The sequence below is a fragment of the Onychostruthus taczanowskii genome, unplaced genomic scaffold, assembly GCF_017590055.1.
Source record: "Onychostruthus taczanowskii isolate IOZ18803 unplaced genomic scaffold, ASM1759005v1 scaffold21, whole genome shotgun sequence".
In the NCBI taxonomy this organism is placed as follows: domain Eukaryota; kingdom Metazoa; phylum Chordata; class Aves; order Passeriformes; family Passeridae; genus Onychostruthus; species Onychostruthus taczanowskii.
Genome location: NW_024499351.1, coordinates 5101222 through 5127582, shown reverse-complemented (window position 1 = coordinate 5127582; position 26361 = coordinate 5101222). Strand labels below are relative to the sequence as shown.

The 26361-nt window shown below is 36.5% G+C and overlaps 1 protein-coding gene across 1 annotated transcript in view; it reads right to left on the bottom strand.

Moving 5' to 3' along the window:
• The window catches only part of PRKN (parkin RBR E3 ubiquitin protein ligase), a 683114-nt gene that overhangs the window by 441132 nt on the left and 215621 nt on the right, over positions 1-26361 (bottom strand). Inside the window, exons 3-4 of the mRNA XM_041404442.1 lie at positions 21776-22013; positions 853-971 (exon numbers count right to left, since the gene is read on the bottom strand). Of these exons, the coding sequence (XP_041260376.1) occupies positions 853-971; positions 21776-22013 (357 nt within the window). The remainder of the gene's footprint in view (positions 1-852; positions 972-21775; positions 22014-26361) is intronic.

Genomic DNA, 26361 nt, shown 5'->3' with positions numbered 1-26361 from the left:
TGCTGTCACATGTAAAGACATTGAAGCACCATGCTACATTGAGAACACAAATCTGAAACTTTAAACCACAGCAAAAGACAAATTTAAACACTTGAACATGGGGTGAATATGAAAGTTCCTCGTAACCAAGCTATAGCATGGTATGGCTGAGTCTTCTTCAAGACCTAAGCCTTTCACAGAACAAACCATGTTGACTAACACTGATTTAGGAGAGAGGAAGAACTCTCATTCAACAGCAACACAACCAGTGAGATTTAGCAGCACTCAGACAGAAGAAAAAACCCTTCAAAACTTTACACAACCGCACATTCAACTCCCCAACACTCTCTCATTTTAGGGTGCAAACCAAGCTTGAGAGATCTCTTATTAATTTTCTGTCCAAGAACAGTAACTTTTCCTTGACTTTACACGCTGCAATTACGCACCCGTTCAAAAACTTCTGGCCTCAGCCCTTAATCGTCACAACCTAGATCTGAATTCAGGTGTTTCTGAGGCCTTAACAACAGCTCCAAGCTTTGAATAAACATGTCTCATCCCATCTTTTTAGCATACATGTACTTGCATAGATTGTGCGTACAATCAGGTTAATCATTAGTCCTTTAAATAAAGAGCTAAGTGTGTCTTTCAAGGACTGGAGCTCTAGTCTGCACCATGTTCCTTGTATATGCTCCAAATAATAGAAACAAGTGAGTGAAATATTCAACATCCGTTGAACTACTCTTCTCAGCTATAAACAGCAAGAAAAAAAAAAAAGACTACATATATACATACGCATATGTATGCAAATAGAAAAGACTAAATATGTCATCTCCATATACGCCAAAATCTTGAAACAAATCCAAAAAAGCTTACCCTTGCCAACGTCAGGGTTCCTTGTTTACATACACTGCAGCGGACCCTCAGTTTTCCAGGCTTCACAGCTTGGCAGAAATTTTTGCAAAAAACATAAAAACTGTTGTAACTTGCTGCACCTGTCAAGAGGAAAAACAAACAAACAGAAAACAACCACTTATGATGTAGACTGAAAATCAGCAGCAAACTGTCATGAAAGCTTTCTGGTTTACTCTGTAAGTGATAAAACAATTTTAATTTCTGAAGACAGCTTTGCGATCATCTTTTCTTGCCTGGTCTAGTTCCTAACACCTTCCAATAACTCCTGCTTCTTGATCAATAAGTATAGGCAAACTACACTATACCTACTTGTAAAATGCATCCAGAGCTTACCATTGATCAGCACCAACTGAAATCTCTGGCAAGTGATGTATGAGATTAATTACCCCAACCCTCCATAATTTGCATCTCACTTCTACTCTAAAATTGTCTAGCTGCAATTTTTATGAGGTCAAATTGCATGAAAATTTCTTTAGATGAAGTTTAAAAGATGAGTTTGACTGATATCACAACAAGAAAACAATTTAGCAAATTTACTTCTATTCATGGAAGACTGGAAGCCAGTTGTTTATTCTTGCTGGCAGCCTTATAACCTAGTAAAGTTTGCAAACTGCTGCCAAGATATTAGGCCAAGCAAATTTTCAAGGAAAATGAAATGAAATGCATTCTGTTCTGTGAAACTATGGAACAGAATGTGATATGCAGAGAATTGTGAAAGCCCAGGGCAATGCTAATGAATTTGATTTCACAGGCAATGCTGATCACTTTCTGAGTAAAGCACTTTTTAGAATAGCTATGGCTATTCCTTACAAAATGTTGGAATATCCCTGGCATGGTGTTAATCTAGACTGGACATCTCCAAGTTCAGAGACTCAAGGTTATCATCAGAAATTGAAATGAGACCAGAATAAAGTTTCAAATAAAAATTTCCCAATATCAAAAGGATATTTGACCTATTCACAGTGGTGAAGTTCAGAATCAGTAACAAAGCCTTAGAAAGAAAAAGTTTTTCACTGTCTTTCTCCCTATTCTCTTATTTCTCCCTACATTGATCAGAAATATATGTTTTATGTATATGTGAACCCTAGCATGTTACCACAGTAAATACAACCTGGAATAATATTTTTAAACGTGGCTGACTTCCTTTATTTTTACATGTCCCTCACACAGTAAAGGGTCAGACCCTGTGTTCTGCCAATGCAAAATGTCAATCAATTACATTTTATACCTATTCATGGCTGTTCTGATTTAAATGTGCTTGAATATAATATAAATGTAACTCAAATATATATTTTCAGTTTCCAAAACTCAGCCTCAGAGAACTGTGTTATCCAAAAAATCTTTTCTTTTCTAAGAAAAAGCATGCAGATGTCTACAACGAAGATGTACACTGTTGAAAGAAATTTTGTAACACTTTTTCAATTTTTCAGAAACATTAGCTACATAAGAGTATATCAGCGATGTATCCAAAACTAATTTTAGTCAACTGATCTATGAAGTGCTTTCATTATGCTTCCTTGGAAAGTATTAACCACCATGGCAGAACACAAAGTACTACAGAATTTAAATGGAATTCCGTTTTCCTGGAAAATGACACGCACTCATATATTCACACACTTACACACTTTTCATATGAATAACTCAAAAGGCTCAGAGCACGCATCTCAAATCAGTCTAAAACACAGTTCTGGAATTAAAATAGTTAAATAAAAGGAAGAAAGGTTTACGCTGAGCTATTTAACATATAATTCAATGTTGTGAAACTTAATATGACAAAGTTTTGGACATCTGGATATCCATTCACTCGTACTTTGCTGGATGCTCTGATTACTGGAACTGAAAGCACGTCTGGATTAGACTTGATTTGAGCTAAAATCCACATCAAAAATCTAAACTATGGTATTGCATGTGAGAAGGAGGACACTTGCAAGTGACTTAATTTTACTTTTGGCAATTCCTCTATGCAGGATCAGCAGATCAATCAATAAGAGTAAAGGTTAATGCCTTTAGCACAATTCCAAGGGAATGCTCCATGACTTAAGAAAGCAGGAATGCTATTGCTAGTAGAGGTCCAGAATAAACATGATGATTTCAGACACTTATTCCTGACTTGGTGTGAACAGCAGGAAGTGATACCAGAGCCTGTTACCCATTCTGTTATCACCAGTCCTCTCCCATTGTTCCAATTTGTTCTGTGGGCTGTCTAATGGGACTAGTGAAACTGCTGCTTCTACTCACACTCATCCTGAGTAATTTTGTGGTGCCAGGGCTGATTGTCCTAGTTCAGTCCTACACTCCAAACTGATTCCTGGCATGACCCTAATGAAATCTTTCCAGTTAAACAGAACCATCTTATTGAGACATGAGCCCTTACAGCATGAAATAATTTGTTAATTGGCTGATGCCTTTCCAGATCCAGTCCTCCACTCCCTGCTGTCTTGTGTCCCTGTCTCATATTTTTTGCCAAGGATTAAAATTTATTTCAAGGATTAAAACACTTGAGGCAGGAATCATGCTCTCTCTCTGCTTTGTGTTCTAAGCTCATTCCATCTGGACTGAAAGATAAAATTATTTTATTGATAATAGTCTGCAAAATATTCACAGGATAGTATATATAAATCAGCATGACTGAATACTGCAGTAAAAAATAGTAGTCATAGGAGAGGCCTAAAATGAGACATATTGGTGATTTACTACAGAGGATAAATCTTATGCATTAGCTTGATATTTGCTCTGTGCAGAAATAGACTACATTAGCTCAATATTCATTTTTCTTAGCACTTTCAATTTTGTTTTCAGTTTTCATGAATATAAAAAGTCCCCCAAACACATTCCCTGTGCACAAATTTGAAACACAAGAAACAAATTTATAATATAATGGGTTGGAGCAGTTAAGCAGCACAGATCTATTCAGAGACACAGAATAACTTCAGAAATATCTGCTATACCAAGGAAGCTGGAAAGGCACAACATGACAAGAGGAATGCACTGATTTTAGAAGGAATGTGTTAAGTGGAGCTCTTCAGCAACAAATTCACCCTTTTATGCAGATGCGCTGATCACATTCTCACAAAGTGCAGCTACATCATTAGGTGCAGGTCCTGAGCAGCTTCAGCAGGTAAAACAAAGACTTAATTAAAAATGCAAATGCTGCAAGTCTGCTTACAGTACAACACTGATGGCCAGCATTAAGCTCTTCACTGACTTTACTGACCATATCACCATGGCCCTTGGATGAGACTGCGTCTCCTTGGACCCCTTTTCAAAGAGAAACTGAAAGACACAGGAACAAAGAAACCTGTCTTACGCACCAGATCTGACACATCGATATTAATAAAGAATGTAATTATGGCACAGTGCCAGTAATCACTAAAATCACTACAATTGCTGCAGAACCAACCACATAAGTAAATGTATGAAGCACACACTGTTTGGGCGTACAGCTTTAATGAGAATTGAGAAAACAATCTCTATTTTGCAGTTTTCACTTCCAAATATCATATAAAGCCACTTATTACATGCTAGTTTTAGGAAAATGCGTGATGGTTTTCTCTATGGAGTTCATTTAATTAAGTTGTCTTTATGGGCCAAAAAAAAAAAAAAAAAAAAAAAAAAAAATAAAAGAAAAAAGTTAGGATGATATGAATAAAAGAGGCCTCTCATTTATGATCTGTGTCAGGACCTGTCCTCTCACCCCAACGAGACACACTCTCTCTTTTCTTCCTCTTCAAAGCTAATTTCCTCACAAATACCACACACACACACAAAAAGTCTTAAAACGGTTTTCTCCCTTTAGTATTTTATATAAAAAGGGGAAGTAGCTTTCTCTGATGTGTATCCCAGTGTTTTTATACTGTCTCCCCATTTAGGTTTTTTAACTCCTTTGGACCTGAATTACTTTCTCATTTCTGTGTTGTTAATGATGGCCATGCAGTGGGAGCTGTGTACAGGTTAGTGATAGCACAGACCAATTATTTTGATATGCATGACTAGTTAATGAGAAAACATTAGTCATAATGACTATAAACTTGATCCTGAAATCTCTAATCAGTCAAAACACCCATTATCATCTCTATGACTGTTTAAGTGAATAAAATCTAAGTAGGGATATTAGTAGCAAACCTACTGTTTTCATCTGAACTGCATTTTCATATAGATTATACTGATTACTGAGTCTTTCCTATAATCACCTGTTTAAAACAGGACACAGCTACAGGAAATCTTTCAACAGATTGAAAACTACATTAAGTTAGCATTTTTTCAGATTCCATTATATTTACATTTAGACTAGTTGTAATTTGTAAAATGTAGACTGACTGTCAGATCTCAGATTATTTTAGCAATTTGCACCTACATAATGAAAAATAAACAGTTAGAAAAGAAAAGAAGTATTCTTGCAACTGTGTTCACTTTAAGGACTTTGTTTGATTCAACACAGTAGGAGGAAAAATGTCTGAAATACAAACCCAGAAGGCTCAAACTAGTAAAAATTTCCACATAAAGCTAAATTAAAAAAAAAACAACAAAACAAACGTTTATGTTGTATTTCTAGACCCAAAGAAAGAGAAATTACTTACAAGACCTCATTCACTTTGCAAAAATACAGCTGGTATGCTCTGTCTTTAAAACTTTTGTCCTTTGACCACTTTTCTTTGTCTGCAAAGACTTCACAGAGCCATGTATGTGGATGCACACATTCATAAACTTTTCTACCTGTTCTAGATTTTACCTATTCTTTATGACGCCTATCTAACTTAGAACATGAAAATGGTATTTATTTAACAGCTAGATTAATCTAAACTGGTTGTGATATATTCTAGTGAAAAAAACTGACATTTCTTTGGTTTGATTCAATTCATCCTAAAGTAGATATAAAAACATACAAACATGTCAGATAAATTGTGCCTAAAAGGGTCTGTTTCTCTCTTTTGTGGGGACTTAGAACCGCAAGGTGTGGTAGAAATATCTACTTTGCAAACCTCTAAAATTAGGGAAGACGTACCCCACATGGTTGGAAAAGAACTCATCGCTAAGAGCTGAAGGATTCTGCAGTACGGATAACAATATGAAACAGAATAAATCTGAAAAAAAACCCAATAAACCAACCACAACTCTTTCTTGATACTCAAACAGGATTTGCAGAATGTCTGTGGATCTCAGGTAATTCAAGTATATGGAATACACAGCTATTCAGAAAAAAAAACCAATAAAACTGACTTGTTACTGTTACAAGGACTAAAAATTTAAGAAGAGTTGAAATTTGGCTGAAGAGTGTATAATGCCTAAGAAGTGGAGTATCAGAAGTTACTTGACAAAGACAATGGGGCACACTTATCTTTTTAATGCCTTTTCAGTAAAAAAAAATTGTGTGAGAAAAATCAACCAGGAGACACCTATGAATTTTAAAAATGCAAAAAGCACAGCATTTGATCTATCTTAAATTACTGGAATTCAGGACATTAGTGTATTAGGTTTTCTCTTCCAATTATTATCATGAAAGGATCATCTGCTTCACTTTTCTGAGCCCCCGTATCATTTACCTCCACTTTCTTTTATATTTCACCCAAATCCCTCATTATCTTTTTACCTATCTAACTTCTGTAATTACCTTTTTCCTGTCTCATTCCCTTTCTTGACCTCTATATAAGGTCACCTTTCTCTTACCTCTCACAATATATCTTCCTCTCCTTCAGCTTGTTCTCTGATTTTCAGAAAAAGGAGCAAAATTCATTATTGCTCATATTAACAATAAAGAGTGAAGGATTCAAAAAGAGGAAAAAATAAAAACCACCAAAACCAATTGTGATGATTCTGCCAGATAGCAAAACATGGAATAAAAGAACCCCAAAACAAAACAACACACAGAAATTTCATGAAACTGCTGAAAGCTGGGCAAACAATACATGGGAGAAAAACAATGATACAAAAACGAAGTGTTCAAGACTTAAGAGTGTCAAAAGTTCTCCCGTAAAATATATTTCTCGTGCATGAGGAAACCACTATGCAGCAATCATAATCCCCACAAGGTCCACTTGAGCTGCTTTTTCACATCATTGAGGGGAGCTAGTGTGACCTGTGGTGATGACAGCTGGCTAGGCCTGGTTTATTTGCAGCTGAAGGCAGCGACTTCTGAGTTTAAGCTAAGCATGTGAAGGGAAGTGAAGATGCTTCAGAAGTCTGCCTGGGTCATGCATATTATGCAGTGTAGGCTTCAGTATGAGCAGCAGACCCAGTTAATCACAGTTTCAGCAAATAAACTAAGAAATGTTTAAAAATTAAACCAGTGGTCATCAAGAAAGTCCAAAAGCACAAGGCTGGTCCCATGTCAGGGCAGAAAAACAAGGAAATACAAGATATACATCCAGACACAGCACACTTAGAAGCGTGGCCCAGTGATGCAACAAAGGAAGGGACCTGAGCTTAAACGTAGCTCCTGGGCCAGTGGGCTCACTGAGGATGTGTGAGGTGAGAATCTCTGACAAGGCTTCCAGCAGCTCTTTCTCACACAGCTCTTTAATAAAAGTGTGACCCAAGGTTACACAACTGCCCATTTCACAACTGGCCTTTGACACAACTAGCTGAACGCCCAAGGAGGGAGGGAGGTTGAAGAAGTCAAAATAATGGCTACTGAGTTACTTCTCTGTATTAGCTGCCTAATTACTTCCTGAGTCCCAAAAACTCTAGCTCTACTCAACTACGATTACAAATCAATTAATTACAACTATGAAAGGCTGGAAACCAGCAGCAACATTCTTCCTGTTAGCTTTGTTACAGCCTGTCACCCCAATACGTGACATTCTGGAAAAGTTTGTTTTTCAGAGAACTCAAGGAACACATAATGAGGTAGCAAGGCTTTTGGAAGGTAATTGATTTATTCAAGGTACTAAAACTTGATCCTTGGAAGGTCAAGGCTTTCTTGGCTGGGGCTTTGACCAAACTGGTCTGGTGGAAGGTATCACTGCTCATGGGAGCAGATTGGAACTAGATGATTTTAATGACCTTTCCAACCCAAGTAATTCTATGATTCCATGATAAAAAAACACAAAAAACCTTTGCCAGCAGTTTTTAAATATAAATTATATTGTCACTGAATGAAATGCAAAATCCTCTTGTGTTCAAATACATAGTTAAAATAAAGGAAATAAAGTTCAGGAATAAATGATCAGTTTTTACAGTACACTCCCCCAAAAAATTGTTCCAGGACTCGAGTATCCACTATCAGAAAAACAGAAATAAACAGTGGAGCTACAAAGTTTGCTAGTGATACAATTTTTTTCAGGGCAGCAAAAATTAAGGCCAACCAGAAAAAACACATTGAAGACTGCAGGGTGCTGAGTAAGGGTAAAATGAAAAATTTAATTCATTGTAGATAAATGTGAGGTGATATACATAGGAAAAATAATTTTACCCAAACAGTGATCGTTTTGACTAGTTATTATCACACAAAACCAGGATCTTGGGGCTGTAATAGCTCGTTGTATGAAAATGTCAGCTCAGTGCTCAGTGGCAATCAAAAAAGTAAATTGAATGCTAGGAATTATTAAGAGAGGAATGGAGAAGGAAATCCAACCAAACAAAAAAAAAATCCACCCCAGAAAACAATGCTGTACAAAATCTGTAAAAATCCATTATATGCTCCATTCTCAGTAGCATGTGCAATTCTATCTTTGCTTTGCATTCATAAATTCTGCAGATACATCTTTCACAGGACTGTCCATTAATATACAAAATAATTTGTTAGTGGTTTTATTCTGACATTTCAGTGTGTCACAAAAAATTGCACAATAACAATGTACCACAGAAACTGTCTTTTCAAATGACCTGTGATACTTTTCTTCATCTTCAATGCCTTGCATGTCAGGCTCCAGACACTGAAGGTCCCACAGAAACTAGAATTTTAATGACAATTTGCTTCTCTTAGAAATGAAAGAGAGATGGGAAATGGCTCAGGAAAGATGTATCTATAACTTAGTTGATACAATGTTTTTCAATTAAGACAGAAAATATCACTACTTGCACTTTTAAAATTGAACTATTTAGTTTCTGAAATGTGCTATTTAATGACATAAGTAACTTATTTCAATAAAAATAATATTTTGAGGAAGTTCCTTAGTTGGTTTTACAAGTGAAAAGACATATATTGGCAATCATTTTCTTAAAGGTTTGTCCAGAAAAATGGAAAAGATTGAGTGAAAATGGCACTTTACCATGCTCTCTTATGTCAACATAATTGCACGGTCATTGCATCACTTTTATATGATGCAATACCAGAACTATACTGTAAAGAATAGGAATGATTTTAAGAAAAAAAGTCAGCTTAGAATTTCGACGTACTCTGTTCACACTTACTCTAAACTGGAATGTTGGATGTGCAGCAACACACTTTTGCATTTAGAAGACAGTTTTGAAAATACAAACCTAAGTCAAGAGGTTTCTTTATCTCTATGATTGACCAAAAGGGTTTGGGAAGAAGTGATACAGTTTTTACAGGCTATTAATACCAGCCTAGGTATTTAAGCAATGGGCAGGAAACACCAGCTTTTTTAAGCAATTCAGTTGTAACACATGCTAAATAACTTCCTTCTGTAGAGGAAGAAAAACACAGAACAACGTATTTCAGGAAAAAAAGGAAAGACAGACAAAGAGAAAGACAGAGTGCACTCTAAACTTAGAGCTTAAAGCTCAAAGCACCTCTAGCTCTGCATTAACTAACAGAATTCCCCATCTACAGATTAGCTGAAAGGCAGCAAGATTCATCTCATTAAAGTTAAATGTGCAGAAAATGGAATCATAGTACTCCTCATTGACATGTTTACACGTACAGTCTGCTGAGCATCTACGTCTGTTATTTGATAAGAAGCATGGAAATAATAGTCTCAGACTTTGAAACCAACTAATTGTATCCTTGCAACTCTTACAGATACCTCAACACATCCAAAAATTTCTCACAGAGAGGTGATGGTACCTATGGTCTAGTGATCCCCCTTGCTATGCCAAGGTGCATAATTCTACACAGGAAACCTTTGAGCTTCAGCTCATGACCTTTTCCCACTTTGCTTTGGAGAGACCCTTTGGGGTGGCTGCAGTCAGATAAACCTGTTGGCTTGATCATCTTCATAAACAACAGGAAAACACACTTTATTATCCAGAAGGAATCAAATGGCTTCTTTATTAGAATGAATGAAGCTAATGTTGAAGCTTCTAAGCAGCTGTGTGTCACTTTAACTCCTAATTACACCTTTTTCCTTTAATGCAAACCTATGATGAAGAGAGAACGCAGTAATGTGTAGGCCCTGTGAGTCTTCTCAGTAAGAGATATTATCAATATACATATGGTTCATTTACCAACATGTTCTTTGATTCACCAGTTATTATATATGTTTTTATACTACATATGCAGTGTCTACAAATGTGACATCAGTATGAAATATTCATTGCATTTTAGACACCAGATTGCATATCAATTCTCTGCTGGATTAACTTAAACCAAGTCCTGCTATCATTCTTCAACCTATCAGTTTAGGAAACCACCCTCTGCCCCACGTTAGCATTCCTACCACATGACCTGCAGAGCCTCCACACCTCACCACCCTATCTATGAACAGCACAGAGCTTTAGCAGCCACTTTTACTCTACTTCCAGTTAGTGTGACACCAAACCAGAGGTTGCCAGCTGAACTCTCCCTGGAGTGCCACGCCAATCAATTAAACAAATTGATTTTGTAGAAGTTCAACAGAAACGCTTAAAGACTATTTTGAACATTGAACTTGAGATGTACTTCATACCTCTTAATCTCTACAAAAGCCTGTTCCCATCCTGCCATCTCACATAAACCTGAGAAAGCTGGTTTGTTGTTTTTCTTTCCATACAATTCTTTCCACAGTTTGACAAAGTTATGTGCTGGAGGGGTTCTCCTTTCTAGTGCTGAATTCCCAACTCACACTATAAAGTAGAAGATATTCCTGCAGGTTCTAAAGAGAAAAGATTTTATCCCATTGCCTCCCTACCACCTTCATCAGTAAGCATTTCATCTCTAGCTGATTCTCTTGAAGAATTATGATAATCTAGAAGACAATAAAGGTGTTATATCTACATCTCCAGTACCTAATGCAGATTCCTGTTCTACTATGTATTTGTGCCAGAGGTAATCAACCTTGCAGTTCTGCCCTATTTATAGTATATTTATAAGCCATTTAGCCAGAGAAAGAGACTCCAGAGGGGGCTACAGAAGAATAGGGATAGCAAAATGAAATATTAAAGACACTGTGCAGAAAAGAGAATGCTAGATGTTTTTAGATATGGCAGCATTTATTTATCTACATATTGTTGGTCAAACAGAGATCTTTATGCCTGGATAGGAGATACAAAATGTGTTTGTTCACATTTACACCCCTAGATTCAGTGTACCTGAAAAATTTCTGTTACAGATTAGGAGGAAAATGTTGAAGACTGGTAACATTTCAGTTTGAAACAGATTTTTTGCATTTCTATCCTAAATACTTCACAATGGTTAGAGTTATAAAGAAGACATGGCTCAAGATGAGTCAAATATAGGTCAGCTACAGCCCTTGTTATGTTCCCTCATTATGTTTTTAACAAATTAAAGATTACCGTGAATAGTGCTGTGGGGTTTAGAAACCAGGATATGTAGCTGGTTTTGGATATCAAGAGGAACTAAAATGCAATATCCATAATCACTAATCTGCACAAAATCAGGAAGTTTGATCTTTCACAGCTGAAGATAGTGGAGATTTTCCTATTTATTTAATTTTTTTTAGAATAAACACAACATTCTTTTGAAGAGAAGTAAAATTTGCTTGAAAAAACTCTCTGATAATGTCAATCATGATCTTCACCTGGCCATATCACCAGCACAGACTTCATTTAAGACATTACTGATGCTTGATTCAGCTACCCCAAAAATAATTAGTGGAGGCTAATTATTAGGGAAGAGTTGCAGTAGAAAAAAATTCAGTTGCCAAGTGATATACCTTTAAATCAGAAACCTGACTGTTGCCAGTCAGAGTTTCCTTCCAGTAATACATGCTGAATATTTACTGTATGACAAGCCTATAGAGCAAACTGTGGTGAACAAAAGGACTGGAGCTGTGCCTCCTGCAATTTTTGTTGCCCAAGTGAACTTTCAATCTTTTTTACAATTTTGGTTAAACTTCCTTCATAGCAAAAAGGCAATAACATAATGTCAGCCAGCACTGAAAACCAGGAGCTTATAATAAAACCAGAGGCTTATAATAAAATCCCTGACAAGTTGTGCAGTGTTGCAGGAAGCAGAGCATCAATGAGAACAGTGCATGATGAACAGGCTCAGCTTGGAGCATGATGTCCTTCTGTTCCCTCACCCTGAACCCGAAGACCCCATCTCCATACTCATATGTTTCTTTTCCTCTATTCCTGTCTTTTTACAAGTAAATGCCAAGACCCAGAGAATTGACTGTTGCACCAGCAGGGCACCATGGAAGCTCGGAAAGTGACTGATGGTGCTTAGCAAAAATGGTGGCTTACTAGGACAATCCCTATACAAAAAAAAAAAAAAAAAAAACCAAAAACCCAAAAAAAAAAAAAAAAACCCAAAAAAAAAAAAAACAAACAAACAAAAAAAAAACCCACCAAACCAAAACCAGAGAATCTGTCTTCCCCTGCCAAATACAATGATCATTTTCTTTCACAGAAATTCAAATTTAGTCCCACTGAAATTATTTGTATTCATAAGGAGAAAGCAGGGTGTGTTTTGCAAAGCTGTTTTTACCTTCTACTACCAACAGAATTTCTTAATCTCTTCCATGTAATGACTTTCTGTAGATCAAGCCTTTTCAATGGGTCTGTTCTCCCAGTGTCCTTGCTGTGTGCACAGTGCTCCCAATGACATTAATGAATGCTGAGCACATGACTTGAGCACAGACTGATTCCTGTCATTTCGAGGGCTCAGAGATCCTAAGAGACACCACGTAGTGCAAGCACTAAGCTGCACAGTGGCAGCAACTACCGTTTATTTAATGAACTTTAGGCATTCTTGGAATGCCATGGGATAAAGCCCTGGAGGAAAGAGGGGATCAAGAAAACTGGTTAATATTCAAGGATCACCCCTTCAAAGACTAGAAGTGATGTATCCTAACACAGAGGAAGTCAGAAGGCCTGCACAGATGAATATGGAACTCTTGGACAACCTGAAACACAAAATGGAATCCTACAGAGGGTGGAAGTAAGGACAGGAAGCCTTGGAGGAATACTCAGAGGTTGTCCAAGCAGCCAAGGTTCAGGTCAGGACAGCTGAAGCCTTAATAGAATCAAATATTTTCAGGAACATCAAGGAGAAAAGAAAAGCTTCTATGGGTAGGTCAGTGATAGGAGGACTAGGGAAAACGTGGGCCTGCTCAAAAAAGAAACAGGAGAACTGTTTACCCAGGAGATGGAGAAGACTGAGATACTCAGTAACTTTTTTATCTCACTCTTTACCAGTAAGTGCTCCAGATGCACCATCCAAGTGGCAGAAGGCAAAGGCATGGTTCGGTAGAATGAAGAAATGTCCAGGTGGAGACAAGTGACAAGTGATGCTCCTCACGGGTCACCTGTGCAGTGCTGTGGCGCAGTTGAGACACCGGGGGGAAGGGATCCCATCCAGAGGGACCCTGACACTTGAGAAATGGGCATATGCAAACCTCAGGGAGTCCAACCAGGCCAAGTGCAAGATCCTGCATGTGAGTCAGAGAAATCCCAAGCACAACCACAGGATGGGCATGGGTTGAGAACGGGTTGAGAACAGACCTGAAGAGAAGGGCTTGGGGGCATTGGTGGATGAGAAGATGACCTGCAGCAGGTGCTCACAGCCCAGAAAGCCTCCTCCATCCTGGGCTGCATCAAGAGAACCATGGCCAGCAAGGCAAGAGAGGTGATCCTCCCCCTGTATTCTCATGAGACCCCACCTGGAGTCATGTATCCAGTTCTGGGATACCAACAAAAGGATGTGGATGTGTTGGAGTGGATCCAGAAGGCCAAGGAGATGACCAGAGGTCTGGAGCACCTCTGTTGTAAAGAGAAGCTGAGAGAGTTGAGGTTGCTGTGCCCAGAAATGGGAAGGTCCTGGAAGCCCTTATAGCAGCATTACCCTACCTAAAAGGGACTACAAGCAAGCTGGGGAGGGAGTTTATGCAAGGGCATGCAGTGACAGAACAGGGGAGAATGGCTTTAAAATAACAGAGCGTGGGTTTAGGTTGGATATAAGAAAGAAGTTCTTTACTGAAGAAGGGTGGTGAGGCACTGGAACAAGTTGCCCAGAAAAGCTGGGATGCCCCAACCCTGGGCGGGTTGGATGGGGCTTTGAGCAACCTCGTCTAGTGAAAGGTGTCTATGGCAGAGGGGTTGGAACTCAATGACCTTTAAGATCCCTCCTAACGCAAACCATTCTATGATTTTATTATTTTTACTTGTGCCTCATAATTGGACTCATCCTGTCAAACAAGAATCACCCTAAAACTCTATTATCAATATTTTTATACTTAAGGGACGTTTCCCAAGTGTTACTTTCCTATTTTTCCTAGTAGCATCAGTAATAAATTCATGCCAACAATTATTCTGGAAAATGTACAATGCATAGTTTTGTTTAATCAGTACAGAACATTTTCCACCTACAAATGTCACGTCCAGATGGGGGTGTAAAGAGGCAAGTGATACACTTGCAAAAGAAAGTCCATCCATGCTGTCCCTCAAAACCAATCAAAATACATTGTAAGAGCACAACTCTGTTCCACCCACCCGTTGACACAGGGGAGTCAGCAAATGGCACTCTTCAATTAACATGGAAGGGCCTCTATAAACAATAAAGGAATTAGAAACATTCATGAGAGATAATTATGTCATGTAAAGATAAGCATTCCCGGAAGAGCTTTAGCCTCTATTAGAAAAGAGCATTTTTTAATTTTTTCCTCTCAAATTAATTTCACAGACATGCAAGGTGTGATGGGAAAATGGCACCATTCTCATCAGCGTTAAAAGCATATGATATGAATGAGGTCTCCAGCATGGCACTGGCTGCAATAAATTATCAAGTGTGCGTTCTGTTTTCTGAAATGGGCTCAATTTATCATTTTATTGAAAAGGTTCCATTATGCTAATGTCTTATAAAATCACTTTCTGCTGTTGCTAGAAGGTGAAGAGGGGATATCAATTTTTATATATAGAATTTGGAAGTACTGCTGCAGTGAATTGTCAAGGGTTAATAACCCTAAAAGAAGATAAAATATACATAAAAGCAAACTTCCAAGGACTTTGTAATGACAAATTTTCATAACCCTACTGGAAGAAGAATAGTTTTCTTAAGCTTAACTCTCTTAAAAGAAATGTTGAAAGAATTAGAAATAGTTAATTTCTGGGCTGAAAACTCTCCCTCTCTTCTCCAATCAAGCCTTGAATTGACACTGGAGACTCTTTTTTTTTCCAATGAAGATCAAAATAGAAAATACCATTACCAATCTTGTCAACTTGGCCAGATAACAAATATGAACGATAATCAGACAGGGGTACATGGGTGATTATTTGAAAAGGGGAATACTCCTTCTCTAAATAAAACTTTCTCTAATAAGAACATCATTTCTTTTGAATTATTGTATACAAAATAGGAAAGTATTAAAAGAAGAGAACCAGATTCAGATAGGCAATATATTTGATCTCACATAATAGCAATTCTGTGGTTTTGTGGTTTGTATCCAAAAAACTTATTTTTTGCTGTGCATCAAAACAGGAGTACTGTTTTAGAAACATTATCCTATTTTTAACAGGAAGCATTTTCATAGGGGAAAATGAGTACGTTCCTCTGAACGTACTCATACAGCATAATCTAAGAAAGTACAGCATCAAGAGGCATAATTTAATATATACTGACACTAACAAGCTGCCCAGGGAAGGAGTTGAGTCACCATTCCTGGAGGTATTTAAAGTTCAGATGTGGCACTTAGGAACATAGTTCAGTGGTGGACTTGGTAGTGATGCGTTAACCTTTGGACTCAATGACCTTAAGGTCTCTCCCAACCTAAACAATTCCATGACTCTAGGACTGCAATATATTTTAGCAGTCAAAAGCAAGTGGAGCTAGAGCACTCTAACCACCTTTTCATTGGATCATCAATAAAAACCCTTCTGGATCTTGCAGCTTCAAACATGGATCATAATTCAACAACTTCTGTCATACAACATTTACCAAACAGCTTGGGAACTTAACATTTTTAAAAAATTCTCATTCAATACATAGGAAATATTTAGTGCAATTCAGTTAAAATGAAATCCAATGTGTCTTTAACACTATGAAAATTATATTGCCATACTCTTCTATAAATACAGATGGACTTTTAGACCTGAGATGCACATACTTAAAAGATGGTTACTTCTGAAAAACACGTTCTAACACTGTGACAATCTAGTCAGGCACAATGTGCTTGCATCAAGTATGTGAGCAATGTGACTACCAAATCAACAAAGAGGTGTGTAGCTGCACACATCTTTGTCTTAGGAGGTATCCACACCACAAAAGCTTGTAAAACAAAACAAAACAAAACAACAAAACAAAAAAACCCCCAAAACATGCATGAGGGACTGCAAATGGGTAGAACATCTCATAGGTATGGAACACCCATGAAAGGTAGCTGGCAAAACAAAAAATAATGGAAGCAGTGAAGAGCACAAAGGAGATTCAGGACTGGGACAAGAAGTATAAAACTATCAAATAAGAAAGGAAAAGCAGAGAGGAAGACAAGTGCTTTAGTTCCAGTTTCTCTTTTAAAAGAGCTCTCAGGCCAATGAACTCAACTTCTGTGACTACAACACATCACTGCAATGAACATCAGATTATGGCATTGTACCTGGACAGCAAATTTAAGATAAAGGCCTAAAGTGAAAGTCTAACAGTTTAATGTATGTAATGAATGCACAGTACTAGAAATTAACAATGTGTCAGACCTAACCACTAGCACACAGAGAGCTGCAAATGCAGGAATTTTGTAAAAATTTGTTTTGAACTTTCAAACAGAATTTTATATACAGTAAATTTACACTATGTAATGAAGAAAAATGCAGCCTTGCTTCCCCAAAATTATTTGTTAAAATCAGGACTAGTGTATTATTTCTGAGTTGGTATTTTGTTCTGCATTTCTTAAAAAGATAAATTAATACCTTCCCTTTTCTGGTTGTAGATTGATCCTCAAATTAGCGTTGCATTGAATATTTAAAAGTTTGTAAAATAATATACTATAAAAATCTGAATCAAATGTAGGCTAAATCACAATGAGCTGCTTGATGCATTTTCATTTAAATTAAAAGTAGTTTAAGCCTAATACAAAAGTAAACTGTCAGGGCACCAAATCCAAAAATAAATAGTAACCTAACTAGTTACTTGAATATGTCGACTGAAAGAATACATTGTTTGCATATTAAGTAATTTTTTTCTTGTCCAGCAATATGAATCTTATTCAAATGGATGTCTGTGAAAGAGGACTATCATAAGAATCATGTAATCACCAGGAAATGCTGTAATAATATTTCAAGCAATTTAAGAAAGGTCAGTATAAGCACTCTGGAAATTTGTTTCTAAAACAGAAAGTTGATAACTCTAGGAAAAAAGGCCTAATTACTAAATGTAAATGGTGTAGAATACTGATTTTCCTTATTCAAGCCACTGATTTACAATACCATGGACTTAAAGTATATTTAATTAATTAATTAATGTCATAATTAAGCCACAAATTATTTGTACACGTGCCAAAGGGAAAAAAATCTTTATCTGAGGAAACTGATTAGTTAGGAATGAATCAGGAAACTTTAAGGAAACTTTATCAGGGAACTGATTAGTTTCCTTTCAAAAAAAAAAAAAGCAGTTAAATGACACAAGAAATTTTAGGAATCCTTTTTTATCTCTTTTAAGGGAATAGTAAATTCTTAGATATTTGGATTTGTAACACAGAAAAGCAGTATTAGGTCAGAGCTTCATATTTCTGAGTGACAATAAAAATATTCTTTCCATACTGGAAGCCATTCTGAAAGGATGAGTGCTCACGTTTTGTTGAAATTCTCAGAAAGGGATAAGAAAAAGCTGCAGTTGTTCTCAGCTTGGTACTGGGTCATGGTACTCAGCCTAGAACCACATGCAAATGGGGAGGTTGATGTACACCATATCCCTGGATCTAATTTTAGATTATGGTCTATAAAACTGTGAAGTAATTTTACAGTACTTCAGGAGTTTAGACTACTCATTTACTTCAGACAGTTTTGACACAAAAATTCTTATCCTTTTAGGCTTTTGAGTGAAAGAACTAAAATAAAGTGTAATATCAATTACAGGGCGCAGGAATTTTTAACACATAGTCATCAGAATACTATTCAAAAACTATTTGCAAGTGTCAGCAATTTAAATGGTTAAATTGCTATAGGATTTTTTTATTCACTAGGGCTTGCCTCAGAAATATGAACAGATCTGACTGGCCACACCCTAAATTGTGGCTTTCCCTTCCAAGTGTATTTTACTGTCTCTTTCATGGAATCCAGCTCTTACATGGAATGGGCACCAGTTGATCACTTTATGCATCACTAAAAATACTGAGGTTTTGGTAATGACAGTTTCATCTGCCTTAACTGATACTTGCATTATTGGGAAAGCCAAGAAGTCTAAACATATATTGAGCTTCTGTAAAGCATTTCCTAACTAGACAGAAAACAATCAATCCCCCTTTTTGCTAGAATTTACAGCTTGGCATAACTAAGTTGATATATACCAGTACTGTATTAACTCTTCTCTGAAGAGAAGAGGATGCAAAGATAAGGAAACAGAGGTGCCTTGCATGCAGGCATTTTTCTATTGAAAGAACACCATGATTTTCATTTGGAACTGACCACATGAACATTTATTTAAAAGTTGAAAATAAAAAACCCTAAGTAACAATGATCACATCTACTTGATTCAGGCAAAATAATAAACCAGCTGATAATGGATTAACCTGGAAATTACGTAAGTAACAACATTCACATCAGCTTACAGAAAACATATTCTGTTGAACTAACTATTTTTTTCATATTACAAATTTGCTTGACATCAGTCATACATTTAAAAAGGGGAGGGAATGGGATTCTGCAGTCTGACTTCCTGCCTAGCACCATCCATACTACTTCTAGGTTGAAGTCTAATCTTCACGTTTCAGAAAAAAATGTTGTACATTTTTTTTTAAGTGGACAAATGTGGAGAATTCTTGTAACCTAGGATAACTTCCATTGGTGGTTGATTTCCTGGCAAGTTAAAATCCATGTCTGGTATTTGTATTTACTGGCTTGCACTTTCTAGACAATGAGAGCTAAAATCTCAAGACAGCTGGTAAAATGTCATTTTCCCACATTACCAAACTTCCACTCCACAGATGCCAAAACAAATAGAAACCAATCATGATGAGCACTTCTGTAGGATTCTCATGACTCTTCTTCTGATCCTTCTAACAGTTTAGTCATCAAAACAGTGAATTATACTGGTTTTAGTTACTGCCAGGCCATACGGGATTTTGTCTCATCATGTGCAGCAGCTCATACTACGTAAGTATATTGCTTATATAATAGCAGTACAGCATAATAAGAGTTGCCTGTCTCCTGGTTTGTCTGGTGAAATTTTGGCCTCTAAGCAGTCAGATAAATACTCCAAAAATATTATTTTAGCAGTCAAATGCTGCTAAAGCTTCTGAGAGAAGCTCTTGTGATGTGCAAATTACCACAAACCTTCTTCCTCAGAATTCAAAGGAGGGCAAATAAAATCAGAGCAGGAACATGGGATCAGCATAACAAATAAAAATAATTTAGGCTTCAGAAAGACTTATAGTCTCAGTGTTTACTGCTGCAATTATGTAATAGATGTGTAGCACGTCAGACTAAACAATATTAATTTACTCAATTAATTAAATGTTTGCCTCTAAATTGTATGCTTAAATTTGTCACGTACACATGGAACAATAAAAATTATACTTCATTCACCTGTCTAGGTTGCTGCTGTAGACTGGTTGCCACAACCATTCATCTCCTAGGACAACAGCTTGGTAAGTATAATTTCAGCTATCAGTGATGGTACCCTACTTTCTTAAACCACTCATTCCTACTACTATTAGTAATTTCATTTATGCCAAAGGAAATCCTTGCTACACAGTAAAGTTTACTGCAAAACTAATCTTTGGAATAATCTTTCTGTCTTTTTTTTTTCTTTTTAAGTGACTACAAATTAACCCACCCCAAATTCATAAGGAAAAATATAATTCCCCTATTGAACAAAGGGATGGAGCTGAACAGAAAAAGGGACAAATTTAAATAGCGAGAATCAAAAGAAGGAAAGAAGTTAACAGGCCCTTAAAAAGAACTTATTATTATTATCCTTCCACAAAGAACTATCAGTCATTAGAGTGGGTCTTCCTTCTTTTTTTCATCTATGATAAAAATCTTTATATTTTAATCACAGATAAAACTAACCCACATATTTTATCAATACATTTTGTCCTCATGCATTCTGCTATGAAAATATTTGCTGCAATGGAAGACACCTATCAGTTTAAGCTTAGCTTCAGAGAGTTTGTAGTCTGTGGACAAACATGTCACATGACACATTTTAAGTCCTTGCACATGTATAAACTATTCTGTAAAGTCAAGCACAGCTATTAAATCCCTCTACATATGTACAGTAATGAAAAAATAAATATGTGGTAATGGTTAAAAGCTCACACATTTGCCTTTCATCTGAGAGTAAGCCCAGGCTGAAGCCCTGTCCCTAGTTTACTGGAGTTAAATTATCATGCACCCCTCTTATCTCATTACTCATTCACACTGGGAGATGTGGATCATTAAGCTGGGTACTAATTTGCTCCTAAACCGCACTCATTCATCATTAGTTGGCAGCGAGAGGTTGACCAAGTCAGTTGTGGAATACTTCTGTGACCCTCCCATGGATTGTATATTTTCTGCATGAGCTACTTAATAAATTCTCTAGAAGTTATTTTAACAGTTTTAGTAGCCATTTTGTTAAGCAAGATGATTTCTGTGGCCAGGTTAGTCACAGAGGTATCTCTGTCATATTCACAATTTATCTTCTGTACTCTGTATAGATATGTTTGCTATCACCTTCTGCACTGTGCAAAAAGGGTATTTATATACTGTTCTTTATAAAAAGACATCTCTGATAGACTATTATGATAAATCACAACAGTATCTGGTATTGCACAGAATGATGTATCTTCACTGGGGCAACACAGTGTCAGTAAGATCATTTTGCAGTAACTTGTGCCTCAGATTATTTTTCACAATTAAGATATTCTCAGTAACCATTTGGTGGATGAAGAACTACAAATGTCCATAGTATGAATCATCACCATCATGTGTTGTGCCAGCAAAGCTTTAATAAATCTTAAATAGATTGTAAATATTTTTTTATAAAGTGTATGGGTATGAAAGCATCCCAACAGATTGGGAATTAAGCACATTTGCAAGGCATAAGCTGCCCAACATTCTAGTTAAGGACACTTCTATAATGGAAATTTTACAGAGACCATATTTTGCCTTATCATAGACCTCTGGGAGTTTTGACATCTTATAATGATTTATAAAAATATCAGCATAATACAAGTTAGATACAGGAGCAACACAAGAGAACACTAATTTTATCCACAAAGCAAAATCATTTTTCTAGAACACACATCAGATGCTTATCATCTTAATATTGTTGTATTTTTTGTTTAATAAATAAAATAAACCATATATTTTGGGGGCTTTTTCCTTGTGGTATGGATACTAGAACTGTACTCCCTAAGAAAGACAAAGACACATTTAGAAATGTATATTGAAACGTACTAAGTCTCTGAATTACCTGATTTTTCAGCGGGAAGTGAAACACTGTTTTTTCCAGGATCCAGAATAACTGCCAGCCCTGCAGAGACTGATGGGAGGATGCTGGTACTGAGATCTATGCGAGTTAAACTCTCAGGTTCTCTTTTCAAGGTTTTCAGAACACCTCCGACACAGCTATCTTCTGTCCTCTCCTTGTTCTGACAGTTCTGTGGATTCTGAACAATATGAACAATGCTCTGCTGGGCCAGGTCACAGTTCTGTAACACAAAACCAAAATCGTGACAAATAATTAATTGTGACATAATGGACAAAATCCCTCTATCTCCCATTTGTTATTTGTTAAATGGTCTCCAAACCATTTTATGGAGAATTTCAGTGTGCAGTAATGGAGTTTAAAGCAAAGTGACAAGTGTAAATTGCTGGAATTAGGATTACTTGCATTGCCAAAAGGGTCACAACACTTACAAGTGCTAAACATTTAACAAAGAAATAGTGGACCAGAGCCAACAGCTCTAAATAAGTCAGGTTTATTGGCACAAAGTAAAAAATCTCCAGAGGGAGCGTTACTAAATCAAGCACTAAGAATATTCAACACTTAAGAGGCACTTGCACATATAATGGTGAAACACATTCATGTAGCAATTTAGGGTCAAACTTGATGATCACAGAGAGTTCACGAATGAGCTACTCTAAAATATTTTTATAATCAGGGAAAGGAAAGATGATGCTACTGATGAAGAGGGATACTATTTCCTCTCTGTAATGTAACTTTTAGTTTAAATCTGGTTTTAGATGTAGACTCAGTATGAGTTTTCCATTCTTTCCAAGAAAAACATTCAACTGTTGACTTTAGACTGAGACAAAGCCTGTGGAAGATCTCACGGCTATTGTGGTTTTTCATGATAAAACAAAAGAACTGCTAGTCATTTCAGTCCAAAATTAGACCATTTTATGTTGTCACATATACAGATGCTTCTCCTCCTTTTCGGTCCTCAACAGACGTGATTCTTACACAGTCTTTCCAGATCGAGTGTCTTAGAAAATAGCAGGGTAAATAAGGATTTAATGAAAGGTTTATACATGATAAATCAGGATGTCTTTCACAACTTCATCAGCATTTTCACAACACAGAACAGAAAAGCCAAATATTACGCCAGAAATAGAAATTACAGAGATTTTGGAAGACCTGTCATAAACAAAGGTCTTTCAAGAAAGACTTGTATTGATCTTTCCACAACACACCTTGCAAGAAAAATTGTTCTTTATTTGGTGATACTTTCTGGAGACCCACACCTAATTCTTCAGTGTCATGAATGAAATAAGCATCAAACTACACAGAAAGTGGGTAGTCTGTCAAAAAATTAATTTTCTAACTTTCTTCAGCATCATTAGGTTGGCCATCTCTGCTGTGAAATGTCAAGACAGACTGTTGAATCCTTTTGGGAGAAACAGAAAGAGTTCTGATGCATTTGTATCTACATTTGTATCTTCTGATCTCTGTATCTACACAATATTTAAAAATTGTCATTTTTATATGCAACTACTACACACACTTTAATTGCAAAAGATTCCTGTACAGATATTTTATACCCTCGCTTTATACCTGCTCTTTATACCCTCATTCTCCCACACTCTCTTCTACCACTTCTGTTCTGGTCTCCTTTATGTTGAGTGGTTTTCCTTCATTCTCTTACAATATTTCTCAGTATGTATTCCTCCACACTTTCTTTTTGTGCAATGTAATTTAAAGCAAAAAAAATCTTGCTTATGTTTTGTTTTATTTGAATTTTCAGTAACACACTCTCTCCTTAGTCAAGCAGTAATCAGCTAGCAGATATTTGTTAGAGCAAGGACACAGCAGTCTTAATATTCAATCAAAGCAATTATTAGATTTCAACCTTAAAAGATCATATTGACATTAAAGGTCTCTCCTTTTTTTTTCTTTCCTCATCTTGTTGCCCATAAGATGCAGTATTAACAAGATCCCTTTAAATAGCTCAATCATTTCATTCATTAACACAATAGTCAAAACCTGTCTGTGATTCTAAAACTTCTTCCACTAAGAATACTGTGCAGCACTAAAGAATTTAATAATGTAAAATAAATTAATAATGAAATTAATAACTAGGCAAATGAGGAGATCAAAAGTGATTTGCTCAGTTATAGTGAGAGTTTAAAAAGAGAAACAGGTATTTATCTAAAAACTCACAACCTTGGAAACCCCTAATAAACTGTCAATCAATCATACTCTGTTTTAATGACCACCTCTTCTGCCAGTTTTGCTTGCTTAAGCAGACAGTGTTCTGCCTTTCTTTTTTTTCTCAATATTTACTGTCCTTCTCAGTAGATTGTTTTTTATTTTTTAAATCTTGCATCAGTTCCTGGTTGAGCTTACTGCCTGATGCTGCTACAATCACACTGAGGGGATAGTGCATATGAGAGAATAGAAAGGATGGAAAGAATTACTTAAACGAAAAAAATTCTCCCACAATTCCACTACAAACGTTTTCAACCATTCTTGCTTGATCTTGGCTGCTGTACATGTTTATTTGACTGGGTATATAAATTGATCTTTTAAAAGTATAGGTCCTCTTCAGGTTCTTTTTGCAATCTGGAGGCTTTGTGGTTATCTCAGAAACAATGGAAGGGCTGACAAAATAGAATCCCATCTTACCTACTATTGTCTCTTCAGTAACATCAAGAACTACATACTTCAGAAAAAGCTGAAAATTTGCACTTTAGGCAGACCTATAGATTGCCTCAGCTGGTTAGAGCACAGTGCTAATAATGCCAAGGTTGTGGATTTGATCCCTGCATGGGCCATTCACTTCAGAGTTGGACTCAATGATCCTTGTGGGTCTCCTGCAACTCAGAATATTCTGTGATTCTGTATATGACCATAGCAATAATGGTTTTTGGTATTTCGCTCAATAAAATTTTAAAAGGACAGGTGAACACGCTGTGTCTTAGCTTTCTTCCATCTCTTTATCTAAAACAAAAACAAGCTTTGACAGATTGAACATCACTACTCATGATGACAGTGCAGATAATGGTCTCAGGAAAGCTTAATTAGTGGATCTCAGGATAACTTTCAAAGAGCAGGTAGGAGAAAGACACAGCATCCTTTGATATTTACCCTGTGCAGATTTCATATGGAAGCCACTGAGCAATAACAAACACAGAATTCTAAAGCATCAGTTTTGTAATTTTTTTTTCTGAGTACATTTGAATTGAATTTGGCTTGCGTTTAAAGGAGGAAAGTAATCCTCAACCTTTGTAAGAAAAGTGATAAAACACTACAAGAAGAAAATAAAAAAAGAGTTGTGATCATATGTTAATTGTGAAGATCTGGATGGGAATATAACCAAGCATTTCCCAGAATATGGGTGATTAATGCTTTTTAGCAGATTATATTTCATGGACAATAGATGGGCTAAGTCTGAAGCTTCTTCTTTCAGAAAAGAGGTAGAATTCTAACTGTTTCTGTGAGAGTTTAGGTTGTGCCTTAAGTTACTTTTGTAAGAAACAATTATTTATATCAATGTCACTTTTGTTTTCTTCATGTATTTGTTTTATGCCTCAGGAAACATGCTTTTGAGTATATCTATTATTAATGATTCTAGAGATAGTGTCTTGTCTTATCTGTTGATTCCAATTAATGTCTATGTGCCATATTCCAATGGGAAAAACTACAAGTGTGTACAAAGTAGATTGTGAAGTATCTTCTATCACTAGAGCAAAGGGAACTGAGACCAAAATAAAATTATGAAACTCAGTAATAAGGACTGGTTCTTTAGAGAAAATGGATTTTGGCCAACATGGGAAAATTAATTCATAGCAGAGAAAATGAAAATTAAAACTTTTTTTCATTCAAACCTTTTACCTGAATTCTCAAGTTGAATTTCACAAGGCTGAATCAGCACATCCTGAATGAACAACACAATATCCTTTGTTCTGAGAGCAGTGGGCTAACTAGAAGGTCAGCTGGGAAGACTGAAGTCAATTATGAAAAGGGAAAAGATGACTGTGTTTAAGTTACTCTGACATCGTCTTTTTAGGCTCTGGGGAGACCTCACTGCAGCCTTTCAGCACTTGAAGCAGACTTAGAAGAAGTTAAAAACAAACAAACAAACAAACCCAAAAAAGGAGGGACTTTTTAAATGGGCTAGTGACAGGCCAATGGGGAACATTTTTAACAGAAATATTAGATGTCAGGAAGCAATTCTTCACTGAAAGTGTGGTGAGGCATTGGGGCAGGCTGCCCGGAGAAGCTGTGGATGTCCCATACCTGGAAGTCTTCAAGGCCAGGCTGGCTGGGCCCACCTGATCTAGTGGGTGGCATCCCTGTCCACAGTGAGGGGGTGGGAGCTACTTAATTTTTACTGTCCTTTCCAACCCAAACCATTCTGTGGTTCTGACAGATTTCTGTTTATCACAACATATTTGGATAGTAATACCAATACTGAAAGGAATTTTCTCAATCTAACAAATGTAAAGCCCACTACAGAAGTAATATTTTCTGAAGTGCAATACACTTCATGTTGAAACTTTTTATTTAAAGAAACATTAGAGAAGAAAATAGTTTGAATCTGAAGTTTTGTATGT